Genomic DNA, 16,755 nt, shown 5'->3' with positions numbered 1-16,755 from the left:
ATAAATTTTGATCCAGTAGTACCTTTTTCTATCAGTGACCGCTACTGATATGAAACACATTAAATACCCTCCGCAAAAAGCAATAACAAAGTTCCTCTTCCACACAACATAATGTGGCTTGCAGAATACATTATTTCATGCTGAATTCCATTGTTACTCTCTTCAGGTGAATAAAGCATCATCTACGATAACTAAGTAAGGACTATGTTACAGAACACGCCTTCAGGGAGTGATCTAAAACTTCCCTCTGTTCCTCCTGGTCCCTCCGGCATGCATGTCCGGCATAAGCCAGCAATAGCAATAAACAGAATCCTTTTTTATTTTTTTTTCTTTTTTTGGAGAGAGTCTCACTCTGTTGCCCAGTCTGGAGTGCAGTGGCGTGATCTCGACTCCCTACAACATCCGCCTCCCTGGTTGAAGCAATCCTCCTGCCTCAGCCTCCCTAGTAGCTGGGACTATAGGCACATACCACCACACCTGGCTAATTTTTGTATTTTTAGTAGAGATGGCATTTCACCATGTTGACTGGGCTGGTCTTAAACTCCTAACCTCAAGTGATCTGCCCACCTCGGCCTCCCAAAGTGTTGGGATTACAGGAATGAGCCATTGCACCCAGCCAGCAGAATCCTTTTAAAAGAAGAGATTCAACCTAGGCTTCATGGATTTGGGGTCCAGGAACATGACAGTTTATGCAAATTCTACACATGGGTACAAGCACTGCTCTGGGGAGAGGGTCATAAGCTCCCATCAGATAGGCAAAAGGTATATAATATATAAGATGCTCAGGAGAGCATGGTGGCTCATGCCTGTAATCCCAGCACTTTGGGAGGCTAAGACCAGTGGATCACTTGAGCCCAGCAGTTTGAGAGCAGCCTGAGCAACACTGCAAAACCCCATCTCTACAAAAAATACAAAAATTAGGCTGGGCACGGTGGCTCACGCCTGTAATCCCAACACTTTAGGAGGCCAAGGTGCGTGGATCACGAGGTCAAGCGATCGAGACCATCCTGACCAATATGGTGAAACCCCGTGTCTACTAAAAATACAAAAAATGGGCCAGGCGCGGTGGCTCAAGCCTATAATCCCAGCACTTTGGGAAGCCGAGACGGGCGGATCACGAGCTCAGGAGATCGAGACCATCCTGGCTAACACAGTGAAACGCCGTGTCTACTAAAAAATACAAACAAAAAACTAGCTGGGCAAGGTGGCGGGCGCCTGTAGTCCCAGCTACTCGGGAGGCTGAGGCAGGAGAATGGCGTAAACCCGGGAGGTGGAGCTTGAAGTGAGCTGAGATCTGGTCACTGCACTCCAGCCTGGGCGAGAGCGAGACTCCGTCTCAAAAAAAAAAAAAAAAAAAATATATAAAAACGGTCGGGCGCGGTGGCTCACACCTGTAATCCCAGCACTTTGGGAGGCTGAGGCAGGCAGATCACAATGTCAGGAGATCAAGATCATCCTGGCTAACATGATAAAACTCCATCTCTACTAAAAAATACAAAAAAATTAGCCGGGCATGGTGGGGCCCCTGTAGTCCCAGTTACTCAGGAGGCTGAGGCAGGAGAACAGCATGAACCTGGGAGGCAGAGCTTGCAATGAGCCAAGATCACACCACTGCACTCCAGGCTGGGTGACAGAGTGAGAGTTCGTCTCAAAAAAAAAAAAAAAAATTAGGGTGTGGTGCCACAAGTCTGTAGTCCCAGCTACTGCGGAGGCTGAGGCAGAAGAATTGCTTGAACCCAGGAGGTGGAGGTTGCAGTGAGCCGGTATCATGCCACTGTACTCCAGCCTGGATGACAGAGTGAGACTCCGTCTCAAAAAAAAAAGAAAGAGCCGGGCGCGGTGGCTCAAGCCTGTAATCCCAGCACTTTGGGAGGCCGAGACGGGCGGATCACGAGGTCAGGAGATCAAGACTATCCTGGCTAACATGGTGAAACCCCGTCTCTACTAAAAAATACAAAAAACTAGCCGGGCGAGGTGGCGGGCGCCTGTAGTCCCAGCTACTCGGGAGGCTGAGGCAGGAGAATGGCGTGAACCCGGGAGGCGGAGCTTGCAGTGAGCTGAGATCCGGCCACTGCACTCCAGCCGGGGCGACAGAGCGAGACTCCGTCCCAAAAAAAAAAAAAAAAAAAAAAGAAAGAAATTAGGTAGGTGCAGTGGTGTGCACATGTAGTCACAGATACTTGGAAAGGCTGAGGCAGGAAGATGGATTGAGCCTGGGAGTACCAGGCTGCAGTGACCCATGATGACACAACTGCACTCCAGCGAGACTCTGTCTCAAAAAAAAAAAGAAAAGAAAAAGATGCCCACGGCTGGGCGCGGTGGCTCAAGCCTGTAATCCCAGCACTTTGGGAGGCCAAGACGGGCGGATCAAGAGGTCAGGAGATCGAGACCATCCTGGCTAACACGGTGAAACCCCGTCTCTACTAAAAAAAATACAAAAAACTAGCTGGGCGAGGTGGCGGGCGCCTGTAGTCCCAGCTACTCGGGAGGCTGAGGCAGGAGAATGGCGTAAACCCGGGAGGCGGAGCTTGCAGTGAGCTGAGATCTGGCCACTGCACTCCAGCCTGGGCGACAGAGCGAGACTCTGTCTCAAAAAAAAAAAAGAAAAAGAAAAAGATGCCCACTATTTTAAACTACCTTTAGAAAAGTTGAAATAGGCTGGGCGCAGTGGCTCACGCCTGTAATCCCAACACTTTGGGAGGCCGAGGCGGGTGGATCACAAGGTCAGGAGATCCAGACCATCTGGCTAACAAGGTGAAACCCTGTCTCTACTAAAAATACAAAAAAATTAGCCGGGCGTGGTGGCAGGCGCCTGTAGTCCCAGCTACTCGGGACGCTGAGGCAGGAGAATGGCGTTAACCTGGGAGGAAGAGCCTGCAGTGAGCCGAGATTACGCCACTGCACTCCAGCCTGGGCAACAGAGCGAGACTCCATCTCAAAAAGAAGAAGAAAAAAAAAGAAAAGTTGAAATATAGTAGTTACAGAATAGGAATCTGGTCTTTTACCATGTCAAACAAATCTTTACAGGCCCAATTTCGGCCTTTAAAAAAAATACAAATATATTTAAAGGGTCACTTACAATTTACGGATTCTTTGAAATAACTTTCAATTTCGTCATCCAGAACATTTGTTTCTTTATTTTCTCGTATAAAATTCAGTAGAATGTTAGCTTCTGGTGTCTCTTAAATTGAAAATGCATAGTAAGTGAAAAGTAAACTGATTAACTTTTAAATCACATTTAAGTCATCCAAAATCATTTTAATAGTAAAAAGTGAAGACATGTAAGAATACAATCAAATAGAATATTATGTGGCCATTAATAATCTGATATAGAATTCTGTTAACATGGAGAGATGTACACCACATTACATCTAAAACAGATGTTAGTGAAAAGAGCAGCTTACTAACCTGTGTTGTTCAATACCCTTTTAATTAAAAAATTTACATATATAAGGGGACTGGCGCAGTGGCTCACGCCTATAATCCCAGCACTTTGGGAGGCCGAGGCAGGCAGATCATGAGGTCAGGAGATGGAGGCCATCCTGGCTAACACGGTGAAACCCCGTCTCTACTAAAAATACAAAAACATTAGCCAGGCATGGTGGTGGGCACCTGTAGTCCCAGCTAGTTGGGAGGCTGAGGCAGGAGAATGGCACGAACCCGGGAGGTGGAGCTTGCAGTGAGTCCAGACAGCACCACTGCACTCCAGCCTGGGAAACAGAGCAATACTCCATCTAAAAAAAAAAAAAAAAAAAAAAAAAAAAACTACATATATAAATGCAAAATTATCTGGAAGAATATATATGAAAAAATGATTCTCTCTAGACAGTGGGATTGTAGGTGATCTTTGTTTTCCTTATGTTTTTATATTTTTTTCTGAATTTTATATGTATTTCTTTACTCAGAAAAAAAAGGTTTTCAAAAGGCAATTGAAATACATAAAACAGGCTCTATAAAAAGCATTGCTCCCCACGTTGGGACATGACTGTGCCAAGAGTCGGGGGTACTGTGCCAGAAGGCAGGAACGTGAGTTTGGAAAGAGCTCCCCCATGATGCCCTTGGACCCCAGGCCCAGCCTCTGGCACATGATTGTTAATTACCCCAGGCCCCTTTGAATATTCTACAAATTGTCCTGACAATGTCTGTACTTTCCTAACTCCCCTGGGAAGATGTGGGCATTTCTTCCTCCTTGCTCCCAGAATACAAGTCTTCTACCTGTTCTTTCTCAGAACTAGGTTGTCAAATCCTTGCTGGCATGAGGTGTCCCTCATGATGACTGTCCTCACATCCATCTGACCAGCCACTCATCTCCTTCCTTGTTCCAGAAATTTGTATTATCTCAATTCTTGGCAAGTAAAAGGCATTCAAAAATACTGATAAGGTCATGAGCGAATGAATGAATGTAGAACTCTATTAACTTGGAGAGATGTGCACCATGAATTGCTGTGCTTCAGATGGGAGCATCTGCTGGAGCAAGATCACAGAAATCCAGCCAACAAGCTTCCTGTGATGGGGGCTGGCAGGGATGGGTGGGTACCAGCACTGTAGGTTCTCACTGACAATAGGGTTATCCTGACTGTCAGAGAAAGGCAGGAATTGTGCCCTCCCTAGCTGATAAGCACCCTCAGGGCAGAGAAAGAAACAAGGGAATCTCGACGTCCTGGTGAGGATGAACACAAGCCATTTAGGGCTTCTTAATTTCTACAAGGCAGGTGTAGCCCAGGAAATTAAAAGTAAAACTGATATAACTATTTACAATAGCAAAGACATGGAACCAGCTCAAATGCCCATCAATGGTAGAGTGGATAAAGAAAATGTGGTACATATACACCATGGAATATTATGCAACCATAAAAAGGAATGAGATCATATCCTTTGCAGAGACACGGATAAAGCTGAAAACTATCATTCTCAGCAAACTAACACAGGAACAGAAAACCAACCACCACATGTTCTCACTCATAAGTGGGAGCTGAACAAGGAGATAACAAGGACACAGGGAGGGGAACAACACACACTGGGGCCAGTTGGGGAATGGGGGGTAAGGGGAGGGACAGCATCAGCACAAATAGCTAATGCATGCGGGGCTTAAAACCTAGATGACGGGCTGGGCGTGGTGGTTCATGCCTGTAATCTCAGCGCTTTGGGAGGCCGAGGCGGGCAGGTCACGAGGTCAGGAGATCAAGACCATCCTGGCCAACATGGTGAAACCCCGTCTCTACTAAAATACAAAAAATGAGCCAGGCATGGTGGCACACGCCTGTAGTCCCAGCTACTCAGGAGGCTCAGGGAGGGGAATCACCTGAACCCAGGAGGCGGAGGTTGCAGTGAGCCAAGATCACACCACTGCACTCCAGCCCAATGACAGAGTGAGACTCCATCTCAAACAAAAAAAACAAAAACCTAGATGACAGGTTGATGGGTGCACCAAACCACCATGGCACATGTAGACCTATGTAACAAACCTGCATGTTCTGCACATGGATCCCAGAACTTAAAGTAAAATTTTTTTTAAAAAAGTAAAGCTTATATAAACAAACACATAAATTCATGCATCCTTGCGAGTATTCTCCTTTAAATTTGTTTCCTTGACAGAATAAATCCAAGAAATCCAGATCTGCTGTACAACATGGTAGCTATGGTTAATAACAACATATTACATTCTTGAAAAGTACTAAGAGAACAGATTTTAAGTGTTCTCACCACAAAAAAAAAGTATGTGAATTAGTGTATATGTTAATTAGCTTGATTTAGCCATTCTGCACTGTATACATATTTCAAAACAACATATTGTATAAAATAAATGTATTCAATTTTTTGTCAAAAAGTTAATCAATAAATAATAATTTTAAAAATGTGTCTCCTTAAGAAAGCATTTTTTCTAATGATGTTGGTTACTGCTCAAAATACTGTGACATTTTTTTCCTTGAATCTGTAATCAGAGCCAAATGCACAACATCCTAAAATACCTGTCTCATTAATTAGATTTTGAGTTTTTTATATTATTGTACAGTCAAGGTTGATCATCTTTTCCATCAGACAAATCTGTCTTTTAAAAACTTTTCCAGCTCAAATTTACCCTTAGAGGATGAAGATTTTACTACCACTGGTATTACTAAATGTATGAATAATAGGTCGGGCGTGGTGGCTCGTGCCTGTAATCCCAGCACTTTGGGAGGCCAAGGCAGGTGGATCACTGGAGCCCAGGAGTTCAAGGCCAGCCTGGCCAACATGGTGAAACCCTGTCTCTACTAAAAACATAAAAAATTAGCCGGGCATGGTAGCAGGCACCTGGGCAACCCGGGAGGCTGGAAGAGGAGAATCGCTTGAACCCAGGAGGTGGAGGCTGCAGTGAGCCAAGATTGTGCCACTGCACTTCAGCCTGGGGGACAGAGCGAGACTCCATTTCATTAAAAAAAATATATATATATATATATGAAATAAACTATTTTTATTAATAAGTTATTTCTAATAGCAAACCCAGGGTACGGAGGCTCACGCCTGTAATCCCAGCACTTTGGAAGGCCGAGGTAGGTGGATCACAAGGTCAGGAGATTGAGACCATCCTGGCTAACACAGTGAAACCCCATCTAGGCCGGGCGCGGTGGCTCAAGCCTGTAATCCCAGCACTTTGGGAGGCCGAGACGGGTGGATCACGAGGTCAGGAGATCGAGACCATCCTGGCGAACACGGTGAAACCCCGTCTCTACTAAAAAATACAAAAAACTAGCCAGGCGAGGTGGCGGCGCCTGTAGTCCCAGCTACACGGGAGGCTGAGGCAGGAGAATGGCGGGAACCCGGGAGGCGGAGCTTGCAGTGAGCTGAGATCCGGCCACTGCACTCCAGCCCGGGCGACAGAGCGAGACTCCGTCTCAAAAAAAAAAAAAAAAAAAAAAAGAAACCCCATCTCTACTAAAAATACAAAAAATTAGCCGGGCATGGTGGCGGGCACCTATAGTCCCGGCTACTCAAGAGGCTGAGGCAGAAGAATGGCACGAACCCAGGAGGCGGAGCTTGCAGTCAGCCGAGATCGCGACACTACACTCCAGCCTGGGCGACAGAGTGAGACTCCATCTCAAAAAATAAATAAATAAATAAATAAATAAATAAATAAATAAATAAATAAATAAAATAAAAATAAATAAACCATACATAGTACCTCCCTCCAGGAAAGAAAAAATTGAAGAGTGTCCCACTATTGTCCTAAGCGTTAATAATAGACTATCGTGTGTCACCATCAATTTCCAACAAAGCAGTCAGAGCAAACCTCTCAGAGCTGAGTCAGATGCTGTCACTGCTCTGCTCCAAACCCCAAGCTGCTACCCCATTCAGAGTAGAAGCCAGCGCACTCTAACAGCCTCCGAGGCCTTCATGGGTGCCCCATCTCTTCTCAGAACAGCTCCTGCTGGCCTTGAACTCCTGGGCTCCAGCCACACCAGCCCCTCAGTGTTTCCCTTGGTTAACCCTTTAGCTTCCTCATCAAGTCTTTGCTCAAACGTCACTCTCCCATGCAGCGTGCCTTGTGGAAAATCAAACATGCTGTGGCTCTCTAGGTCCTCCTGACTCTGTTCCACCTGTTCTCCTTAAATATTTCATAATTCATGGACATATAATCTTCATTATTTATTCTCTGTCTCTCCCTGCTGGAGTGTAAACTCCATGAGGGTAGAAATATTTGTCCATTTTGTCATTGCACCCCAGAACAGCACCCAGCACACAGCACGTGCTCAGTAAATGAGTTCAGTGAAGAGCAATTTGGGGCATGCACATCATCTCCCATGGTGCTGCCTTCAAGGAGACAACCTCCATGTGTTGGATGTGCAAGGTTCAGAGTACTCATATAAAAACCAGAGTCTCATTATTTGACACCATTCCTCATATAATTCTATCTTTTAAAAATGCTGATAATGGTTTGGACAAAAGCACACATTGCTTTACAATTCTGTCACTGCTGATGCTTTGTCACAGACCAGTAGAGTGAGCTTATGTTTTAAATGATACACTATGTACTCTACTCATAGCTTGCCGAGATGGCGAAGGATTGATTACTCCATTTCTTTGGCAGTTCTGGGTTGATGGTTATGTCTGCACTATAAAGCACCCTGGGAATGCTCACAGGCACTAATGCCTCATCTCCCCAGTCTGGCTCCCTTTATTTCATGCTGTAGTAAACTGTAACTCCTTTAACAACAACTCCAGGGGATCATCTGGGCATTTAATGTGCAGTTATGAGCTAATGATACTACACAGAGAGTACTGTGTGTGTGTGTGCGCATGTGTGCATGTGTGTTATTAATGTCCTAGCAGTAAAAGTTATTTGAATGCAGCAAAACTGAATTTACCTATTAGTCAATAATTTAGCATCTGAGCAACAAAATTGATCTCTCAAAGATCATCACAATGAATTATACTTCAAAAGTTAATCTGGTTTTTCACTTTTTTTTTTTTTGAGACAGAGTCTCGCTCTGTTGCCAGGCTGGAGTGCAGTGGCGCCATCTCGGCTCACTGTAATCTCCACCTCCCAGGTTGAAGTGATGCACCCGCCTCAGCTTCCTGAGTAGCTGGGACTACAGGCACGTGCCACCACGCCCACCTAATTTTTATATTTTTAGTAGAGACAGGGTTTCACCATGTTGGCCAGGATGGTCTCAATCTCTTGACCTCGTGATCAGCCCACCTTGGCCTCCCAAAGTGCCAGGATTACAGGCGTGAGCCACCGCGCCAGACTTTTTTGTTGTTGTTGTTTTTGTAAGACAGAGTCTTGCTCTTGTGGCCCAGGCTAGAGTACAATGGCACGATTTCAGCTCACTGCAACTTCCACTTCCTGGGTTCAAGCGATTCTTCTGCCTCAGCCTCCTGAGTAGCTGGGATTACAGGTGCCCACCACCAAGCTCAGCTAATTTTTATATTTTTAGTAGAGACTGGGTTTCACCATGTTGACCAGACTGGTCTCGAACTCCTGACCTCAGGTGATCCACCCGTCTCAACCTCCCAAAGTGCTGGGATTACAGGCATGAGCCACTACATCCAGCCTCACATTTCTTTAGTAAAGATATCAAAGTTCATTGTAAGTTTTTTAAAAAGTTATATAAAGCAATTTTTACTTCTAATTTGAATTAAATCCAGGTTGAATTTTCATTCTTAAATATACTGTACAAATATTGAAATGTGTTCAGTCATTTCCAAAGGGATAAAAAATTTCACAAAGTTTTTTACCTGGATTAGTTGTAATAATGGTTTTTGAGATTACAGTTGCTGTCATGCAGTTCCGAAATTTGTCAAAACTTATTCTTACATCTGAGACAAATATTACTGTTTGGGAAAAAAGCCATTTACAATTATTACATGGGGGGATATAAAATTACAAATATTGGACACAATCATTTAATGATGATACCTGTTTCTCGTGGCATCCAGCTCTGTGCAAGTAGAATGGATTCATTATCCCAACTGCATTGTTTAAAAAGAAGTAATACAAATTGAATACACTAGAAAAAACTGATAGTGACACATTATTTACAACAATAAAAGAAAGCTTCAGTGGCTGGGGTCAGCCATCCCCAAGGTGGTCAAAGACCTCCTGGTCTTAAGGATACCAGCTTCCTCCCAGGGAGAATTTAACATCTCCATGAGAGAACATTCCTTCAACACACACTCTGCTCTAGTAATACTCTGCTCTGCCAATTCTTTATTTTTCTAACACTTAATCACTCCAGGCTAGTTAGAACTAAAGCCTAAAGACTTTAAAGTCACACTTTCAGACCCTGAAGTTAAGTGTCCCCCAGTGGATATCAAGGCTCAGGGGCCTTGATGGGTTGAAAGCATTTTTCAAATCATTTCCTTTGGTACCCAGGCATCAGAGGTCTAGACAATGCCTTGTTGTACCTGGCAGTGCTTCAGGGTGCAGTCCCCGCCCTGACCCACATGCCCTCTGCCCTGCCCTGCTCCAGGATACTTTCCAGGAAGCACAGAGGGAAAGTCTGGCTTGTTCCATGGGACCTAGTAAAACACCATTTGTTATAAAACAGAATTTAACAATAAAACTAGTCACAGTGGAGTTCTCCTAAGCAAGTTCCATGCCATCTAAAGACCTCATTTTAAGATGCTGTCCATAACAACTCAACATTCAAGAGTTAGGTTTATTTTTTAAAATATCATTCATCGCCTATCATTATCCTCTCTTGATATGAAGTCCATCATATTTTTGATAAAATGAAAATGTCCTGGTGATAACAACAGGGATTTCACAATTTGGAAGAGACGTCGGTGGTTACCATGTCATTGCAAAAGAAGACTCTGTTTCATCATAGAGTCTAACTTCACACCTCTGGCCTTTTCTCCGGTCTGAAGTTGTAAAGTATTTTGGCTCTCCAACCTTAGAAATGGAAAGAAATCATTACTCTTCACCTGTATGTAGAAGTATTTAAGTATTTATTGATGAAAATACTCAATGTTCACCTTTTAAACACCAAATGAGAAATATTAAAATAGCAAAAACCAGTAATATATAGTTGATTATTTTAAAGCATCTTCTATCTCTAAACTACATGTACGTAGCTAAAGTTGTAAGTCACACAACACTTTGAAGAGACACAAGGGAACAGGTGCTTGAAGTACAGACTGAAAGTCTTTTTTTTTTTTTTTTTTGAGATGAAGTCTTGCCCTGTCACCCAGGCTGGAGTGCAGTGGCCGGATCTCAGCTCACTGCAAGCTCTGCCTCCCGGGTTCACGCCATTCTCCTGCCTCAGCCTCCCGAGTAGCTGGGACTACAGGCGCCCGCCAGGTCGCCCGGCTAGTTTTTTGTATTTTTACTAGAGACGGGGTTTCACCGTGTTAGCCAGGATGGTCTCGATCTCCTGACCTCGTGATCCGCCCGTCTCGGCCTCCCAAAGTGCTGGGATTACAGGCTTGAGCCACCGTGCCCGGCCTGAAAGTCTTTGTAACATGTCACAACAAGGCTCCATGGCAGGCCCCCCTGGGGCATCTACGTGGACTCCTCGAGGGCAGGGAGTGTGTTTCCAGCACGTGTGTGTCCCCATGGCTCAGTGTGGAACCCAGCATGAGTTCATGTGACCGAATGGACTCGGCCTCTCTGGGGTCAGCATCTCCATCTTCTTAGCAAACATCAAATACAGAATATCTGTGGTATATGCCGGGCGCGGTGGCTCAAGCCTGTAATCCCAGCACTTTGGGAGGCCGAGACGGGCGGATCACGAGGTCAGGAGATCGAGACCATCCTGGCTAACACTGTGAAACCCCATCTCTACTAAAAAATACAAAAAACTAGCCGGGCGAGGTGGCGGGCGCCTGTAGTCCCAGCTACTCAGGAGGCTGAGGCAGGAGAATGGCGTGAACCCGGGAGGCAGAGCTTGCAGTGAGCTGAGATCCGGCCACTGCACTCCAGCCCCGGTGACAGAGTGAGACTCCGTCTCAAAAAAAAAAAAGAATATCTGTGGTATAAAAAGTGTCCACAGGAAACAAACAAATATAGGATACGTCCTCTGCCTTCTCCCCAGAACTACCATGGTGAGAGCCACATGCGGGATACACAGGAAACTTTGACACTTTCCAATTCTGTCCATTGTGGGGTGAGATGATCAAAGAAGTGGAGATGCTCTCGCCCATTAAAGCAAGTAAAAAAAAAAAAAAAAAAAAAAAAAAAGTTGAACCTAGGACCCTTCTCTCCACCCAGTAGCTTATGTGGGAATGGCAGGCGCCTCTGAGAGCTGCACAGCAGCAGGTCCAGCATGGACAGTCACTGGCCGCCCCCCACCACTGCCACCACGGCATCTGTGGTGCCCAGAGAATGGACCTAGAAAGGACAGCCAGAGGCTGAGAGGTCAGCCTAACATCTGGGGTTGGGGAGATGAAGAACACTGTATTAAAAGGAGTTTTAAAGTGAAAAGACAGTGGAGATGAGAGGAAGAAACAGCAGGTTAAATGAAAGTGTGAAGAGTGGCCAGGTACGGTGGCTCATGCCTGTAATCCCAGCACTCTGGGGGGCCGAGGTGGGTGGATCACAAGGTCAGGAGTTCAAGACTAGCCTGGCCAGTATGGTGAAACCCTGTCTCTACTAAAAATACAAAATTAGCCAGGCGTTGTGGTGCATGCCTTTAGTCCTGGCTACTCGAGAGGCTGAGGCAGGAGAATTGCTTGAACCTGGAAAGCAGAGGTTGCAGTGAGCCAAGATCACGCCACTGCACTCCAGCCTGGGTGACAGAGCGAGACTCCATCCCCCCGCCAAAAAAAAAAAAAAAAAGTGTGAAGAAAAGGAAATGTAAGAGGGCTGAAAGCCAAAGTGGAGACAAAAGGCATGAGAAGAAGTGACGTGACACATGAAAGGTGCCAGACTCACTGAGGGTGTGGGAAAGCTGCCACAGTTTCCTGCTTACCCTACTGTATTCACTCAGGGTTGTAGACAATTCTTACTTCATTATAAATGTAATAGCACTGTCTATAACTTGGGGAAATCGCAAACAATTGAGCACTCATTTGAACAACTGAATAGGATTGAACATAAACTGCCTATAAAGTGACCTCTCCTGTTTTTCAAGATGATCATATAATGGGCTTATTCCTCCTCCCTAAAGCATACAGATGCTCCCCAGGCAGCAGGCATGGCCTCCACAGCCAAGGCCCTGCCATCTGAGAGGGTCACATTCTCTCAGTCAGTCACCATTTAATATGACAAGCAACTCACGTTTACTTACACGAACTATCATATAAATGTGTGAGAGGTTTTGTTGTTGTTTTTGTCTCCTGACTATCATCCCCCTGTATATTAAAAGATTACTCTTGCCCCTTTATTTATTTATTTATCAACCCAGAATCTCGCTCTGTCACCCAGGCTGGAGTGCAGTGGCGCCATCTCAGCTCACTGCAAGCTCTGTCTCCTGGGTTCCCGCCATTCTCCTGCCTCAGCCTCCCGAGTAGCTGGGACTACAGGGGCCCGCCACCATGCCCGGCTAGTTTTTTGTATTTTTAGTAGAGACGAGGTTTCTCCTTGTTAGCCGATGGTCTCGATCTCCTGACATCGTAATCCGCCTGCCTCGGCCTCCCAAAGTGCTGGGATTACAAGTGTGAGCCACTGCACCCAGCCCACACCCAGCTAATTTTTGTATTTTTAGTAGACACAGGGTTTCACCATGTTGGCTAGGCTGGTCTCAAACTTCTGACCTCAGGTGATCCGCCTGCCACGGCCTCCCAAAGTGCTTCTATTACAGGCGTGAGCCACCATGCCTGACCTTCCTGCCCCTTTAATTTCTTCCTTTTTTTTTTTTTTGAGACGGAGTCTCGCTCTGTCACCCAGGCTGGAGAGCAGCGGCACAATCTCGGCTCACTGCAACCTCCACCTTCCAGGTTCAAGTGATTCTCCTGACTCAGTCTCCCAAGTAGCTGGGATTGCAGGCACCTGCCACCACACCCAGCTAACTTTTTTTTTCTTTTTTTTTTTTTTTTGAGATGGAGTCTGGCTGTGCTGCCCAGGCTAGAGTGCAGTGGCATCACCTTGGCTCACTGCAAGCTCTGCTTCCCAGGTTCATGCCATTCTCCTGCCTCAGCCTCCCGAGTAGCTGGGACTTAATTTTTGTATTTTTAGTGTCGATGGTGTTTCACCATATTGGCCAGGCTGGTCTCGAACTCCTGACCTTGTGATCCACCTGCCTCAGTCTCCCAAAGTGCTAGGATTACAGGCATGAGCCACTGTGCCAGGCTTTTTTTTTTTTTTTTTTTTTTTTTTTTTTTTCCTGAGACAGGGTCTCCCTCTATTGCCCAGGCTGGAGTGCAGTGGCATGATTTTGGCTTACTGCAACCTCAACCTCCCAGGCTCAGGTGATCCTCCCCCTTCAGCCTCCCAAGCAGCTGAGAATACAGGTACATGCCATCACACCCGGCTAATTTTTGTATTTTTTGTAGAGACGGAGGTTGCCCAGGCTGGTCTTGAACTCCTGGGCTCAAGTGATCCATCTGCCTTGGTCTCCCAAAGTGCTAGGATCACAGGTGTGAGCCACTGTGCCTGGACTAATTTTCATGTACTTTATTTTGTGAAACTTTACCGTTGAGGTCTATATCTCAATCTCTGCCTTATGGCTCTGGTCTGTCCGACTACAGAGCTCAGAACTTGCTACAATAATTCAGACAGACGCTGATGCACCAGAAGGGAACACCCCCGTGGTGTCCCATGGAGTGCCATCCTCTCCTGCACTTCACCAGCAGAGTCCCACTCCACCTACTAGACCACGGAGCCCCTATGGCAGGGCAACGTGTATTCCCACTCCCTCCCCGGTTTCTGGGCAGCTCTGAGCACAAAGGCACAGAACCAATCCCTTAATTTATTCAACTACACCCCTTCAAGGAAGATCACAGAGATTTTCGAGTCAATAAGCTTACCCTTTTCATTTTCATCTTTGTTTAAGCAAAGTATAAAAAGCTCTCCTATAGTTAGCAGATCATTTATGAGCAGAGTGGAACACTGCATTTAGCATTCAAATACAATTTTATTTTACTACTCATCCACAGATAAAATGCTACTTTCCCTTTAATGAGAAGTGTTACTGTTTTCTTAATTCAATATACTACCAAGATACAGACGAAAAGTTACCCCAGCTGATCATGACCACTCCATCCCAAACACAAATCAAGTGACTGCAACACCCCTGCCAAATTGCACTTGGCTTTGTTGGGGTTTTAACTTACCGACTTCACAGCTGCCAGCACGTTAATAATCCTCCCATTAAGACTGTGTCCATTTGCAACAATGTCACCCAATGAATAATAATCATGAGACTCTTTAACAGGTAAATGTATCAAAGAAAGTAACTTTGTGTCCACTTCGTAACTGGAACAAACTTTTACTGTTGAGTGATTCTCACTGAGCAATAGTTTACAGTGGCTAAATTGTAAAAACACAAGAAAGTTATATGAAAGTGATTTTTGGATAGAAAAATATTTCCAGGTTCACATTTAAACTACATTTTTGATTGAAATTTAGACAATACTAATATATAGTTCTTACTCTTAGAAACAGTGAATAATACAGCAAAACATTTTTTGTTTACAGTGTACTTTCATTAAGGAAATGTTTTGAGAATCGATTTGTGTTGGAGTTCTAAGCATACCATTTGTCTGATCTTGCCCAAGACACTGCGCTTATTTCCTTCTCCAAGAAAATAGGAGCGTAAAAGCACGCTGAAACTTTCAGGGTTATGCAAACCTAAAGACTGGCTGTTTCTCTCTCTTATGGCCTTGGCTGTTCTGCCTTAGTGCCTCAGGTCAGAGACTGTGTTTTTCCTGCCCCTGCTGAGCTCTGCATGGGGCAGATGCAGAACACCGGCACATGAGCCTGAAATGAGGAGCTCTCCCTCCTGCACCTAGTCCCTGATGGCCCTTGGACTCTGTGCCCCAGCAGTCCCCTAACCCAGCCCCTCCTCCTCCCCACTGCTCGGCCTCACTTACCTACCTCATCACTTCTCTCCCACGCCACTGCCTTGCTCTCCTAACTAAGCTTCATTCCCCTACAGTCCATCTTCCACAAGCAAAGTGATCTTCCTAAATCACAAATATGAAAATGCTATTTCCCAGCTCAAAGACTGTCTTGTGGCTACCAGTCACAAAGGCAATAATTTGGTACGAAAGCAAAGTTGTCTGTGAAGTATCTCTGCTTCCACCTTAAGCTTCTCCTCCTGCCCATGCCCTGCGTTCCAGCAGTATCAGACTATTACGTTACGAAACTGATATCTCTAGATGAAAAATAGTAAAACATCAGCAGTTTCATATGGCTCAACCTAATATTAACTGTTCTGGAAAAGACAGGAGGTTTCCTGTTTCTTCCCTCTACCAAGAATGTTCTCTCCATCTAACCATCCATCCATCGCTTCCACGAATACTGAGAATCTGTTATATGCCAGACCCCATGCTAGGCACAAGGGATACAGGTGGTGAAGAAGGCAGACAAGACCTTTGATCTCATGAGGTTCACATATGTGAGGGGGAGACTCAAGAACAATGAATTAAATAATCTCAGACGGCGACTTGCGTTATGGTGACAAAAACCAGGGCAAAATCCCAGTAATTGACCGTTAGCGCTACCACAAACAGAGTAGATGGGGAAGGTTGAAGAAGATGACATTTAAGCTGTGAGTCAATAACCCAAAGAAGCAAATAATCAGATGGGAAAATGTTCTATGCAGAGAGAGAATAGAAAATACAGAAGTTTGCCCGGGTGCGGTGGCTCACGCCTGTAATCCCAGCACTTTGGGAGGCCGAGGCAGGCGGATCACTCGAGGTCAGGAGTTCGACACCAGCCTGGCCAACATGGTGAAACCCTGCCTCTACTAAAAATACAAAAATTAGCTGGGTGTGGTGGCATGTGCCTGTAATCACAGCTACTTGGGAGGCTGAGGTGGGAGAATCGTTTGAACCCAGGAGGTGGAGGTTACAGTGAGCCGAGATTGCGCCACTGTACTCCAGCCTGGGCAAAGAGTGAGACTCTGTCTCAGTAAAAATAAAAATAAAAAGGAAATATAAAAGTTCTTCGTGCAGAATGAGTTCACAGTGTTCATGAAATGTAAAGAAATTCACTGTGGCTACAGAGAAATGAAGCTTGAGAGTCTGGCATAAGATGAGGCCAGAAAAGAAGGTGGAAAGGGGTCACAATTGATGTGTCAATGCTGTAGACTGCCGTGCCTACCAAGAGCCCTTTACAGGCTGGTATAGGGGCGCAGCCACACCCTTCTCTCCATAACTGCCAGACCCGCC

The 16,755-nt window shown here is 45.4% G+C and overlaps 1 protein-coding gene across 2 annotated transcripts in view; it reads right to left on the bottom strand.

Moving 5' to 3' along the window:
- Window positions 1-16,755, bottom strand: part of MEIOB (meiosis specific with OB-fold) — a 46,015-nt gene that overhangs the window by 13,472 nt on the left and 15,788 nt on the right. For both annotated transcript variants that reach the window (XM_030925473.1, XM_030925474.1), the window contains exons 6-10: window positions 14,695-14,890; window positions 10,275-10,375; window positions 9,398-9,450; window positions 9,217-9,312; window positions 3,080-3,181 (exon numbers count right to left, since the gene is read on the bottom strand). In XM_030925473.1, coding sequence (XP_030781333.1) covers window positions 3,080-3,181; window positions 9,217-9,312; window positions 9,398-9,450; window positions 10,275-10,375; window positions 14,695-14,890 — 548 coding nt within the window. The remainder of the gene's footprint in view (window positions 1-3,079; window positions 3,182-9,216; window positions 9,313-9,397; window positions 9,451-10,274; window positions 10,376-14,694; window positions 14,891-16,755) is intronic.

The sequence above is a fragment of the Rhinopithecus roxellana genome, chromosome 20, assembly GCF_007565055.1.
Source record: "Rhinopithecus roxellana isolate Shanxi Qingling chromosome 20, ASM756505v1, whole genome shotgun sequence".
In the NCBI taxonomy this organism is placed as follows: Eukaryota; Metazoa; Chordata; class Mammalia; order Primates; family Cercopithecidae; genus Rhinopithecus; species Rhinopithecus roxellana.
Note: the sequence above shows the minus strand (reverse complement) of the source record. Positions and strands in the feature narration are given on the sequence as shown.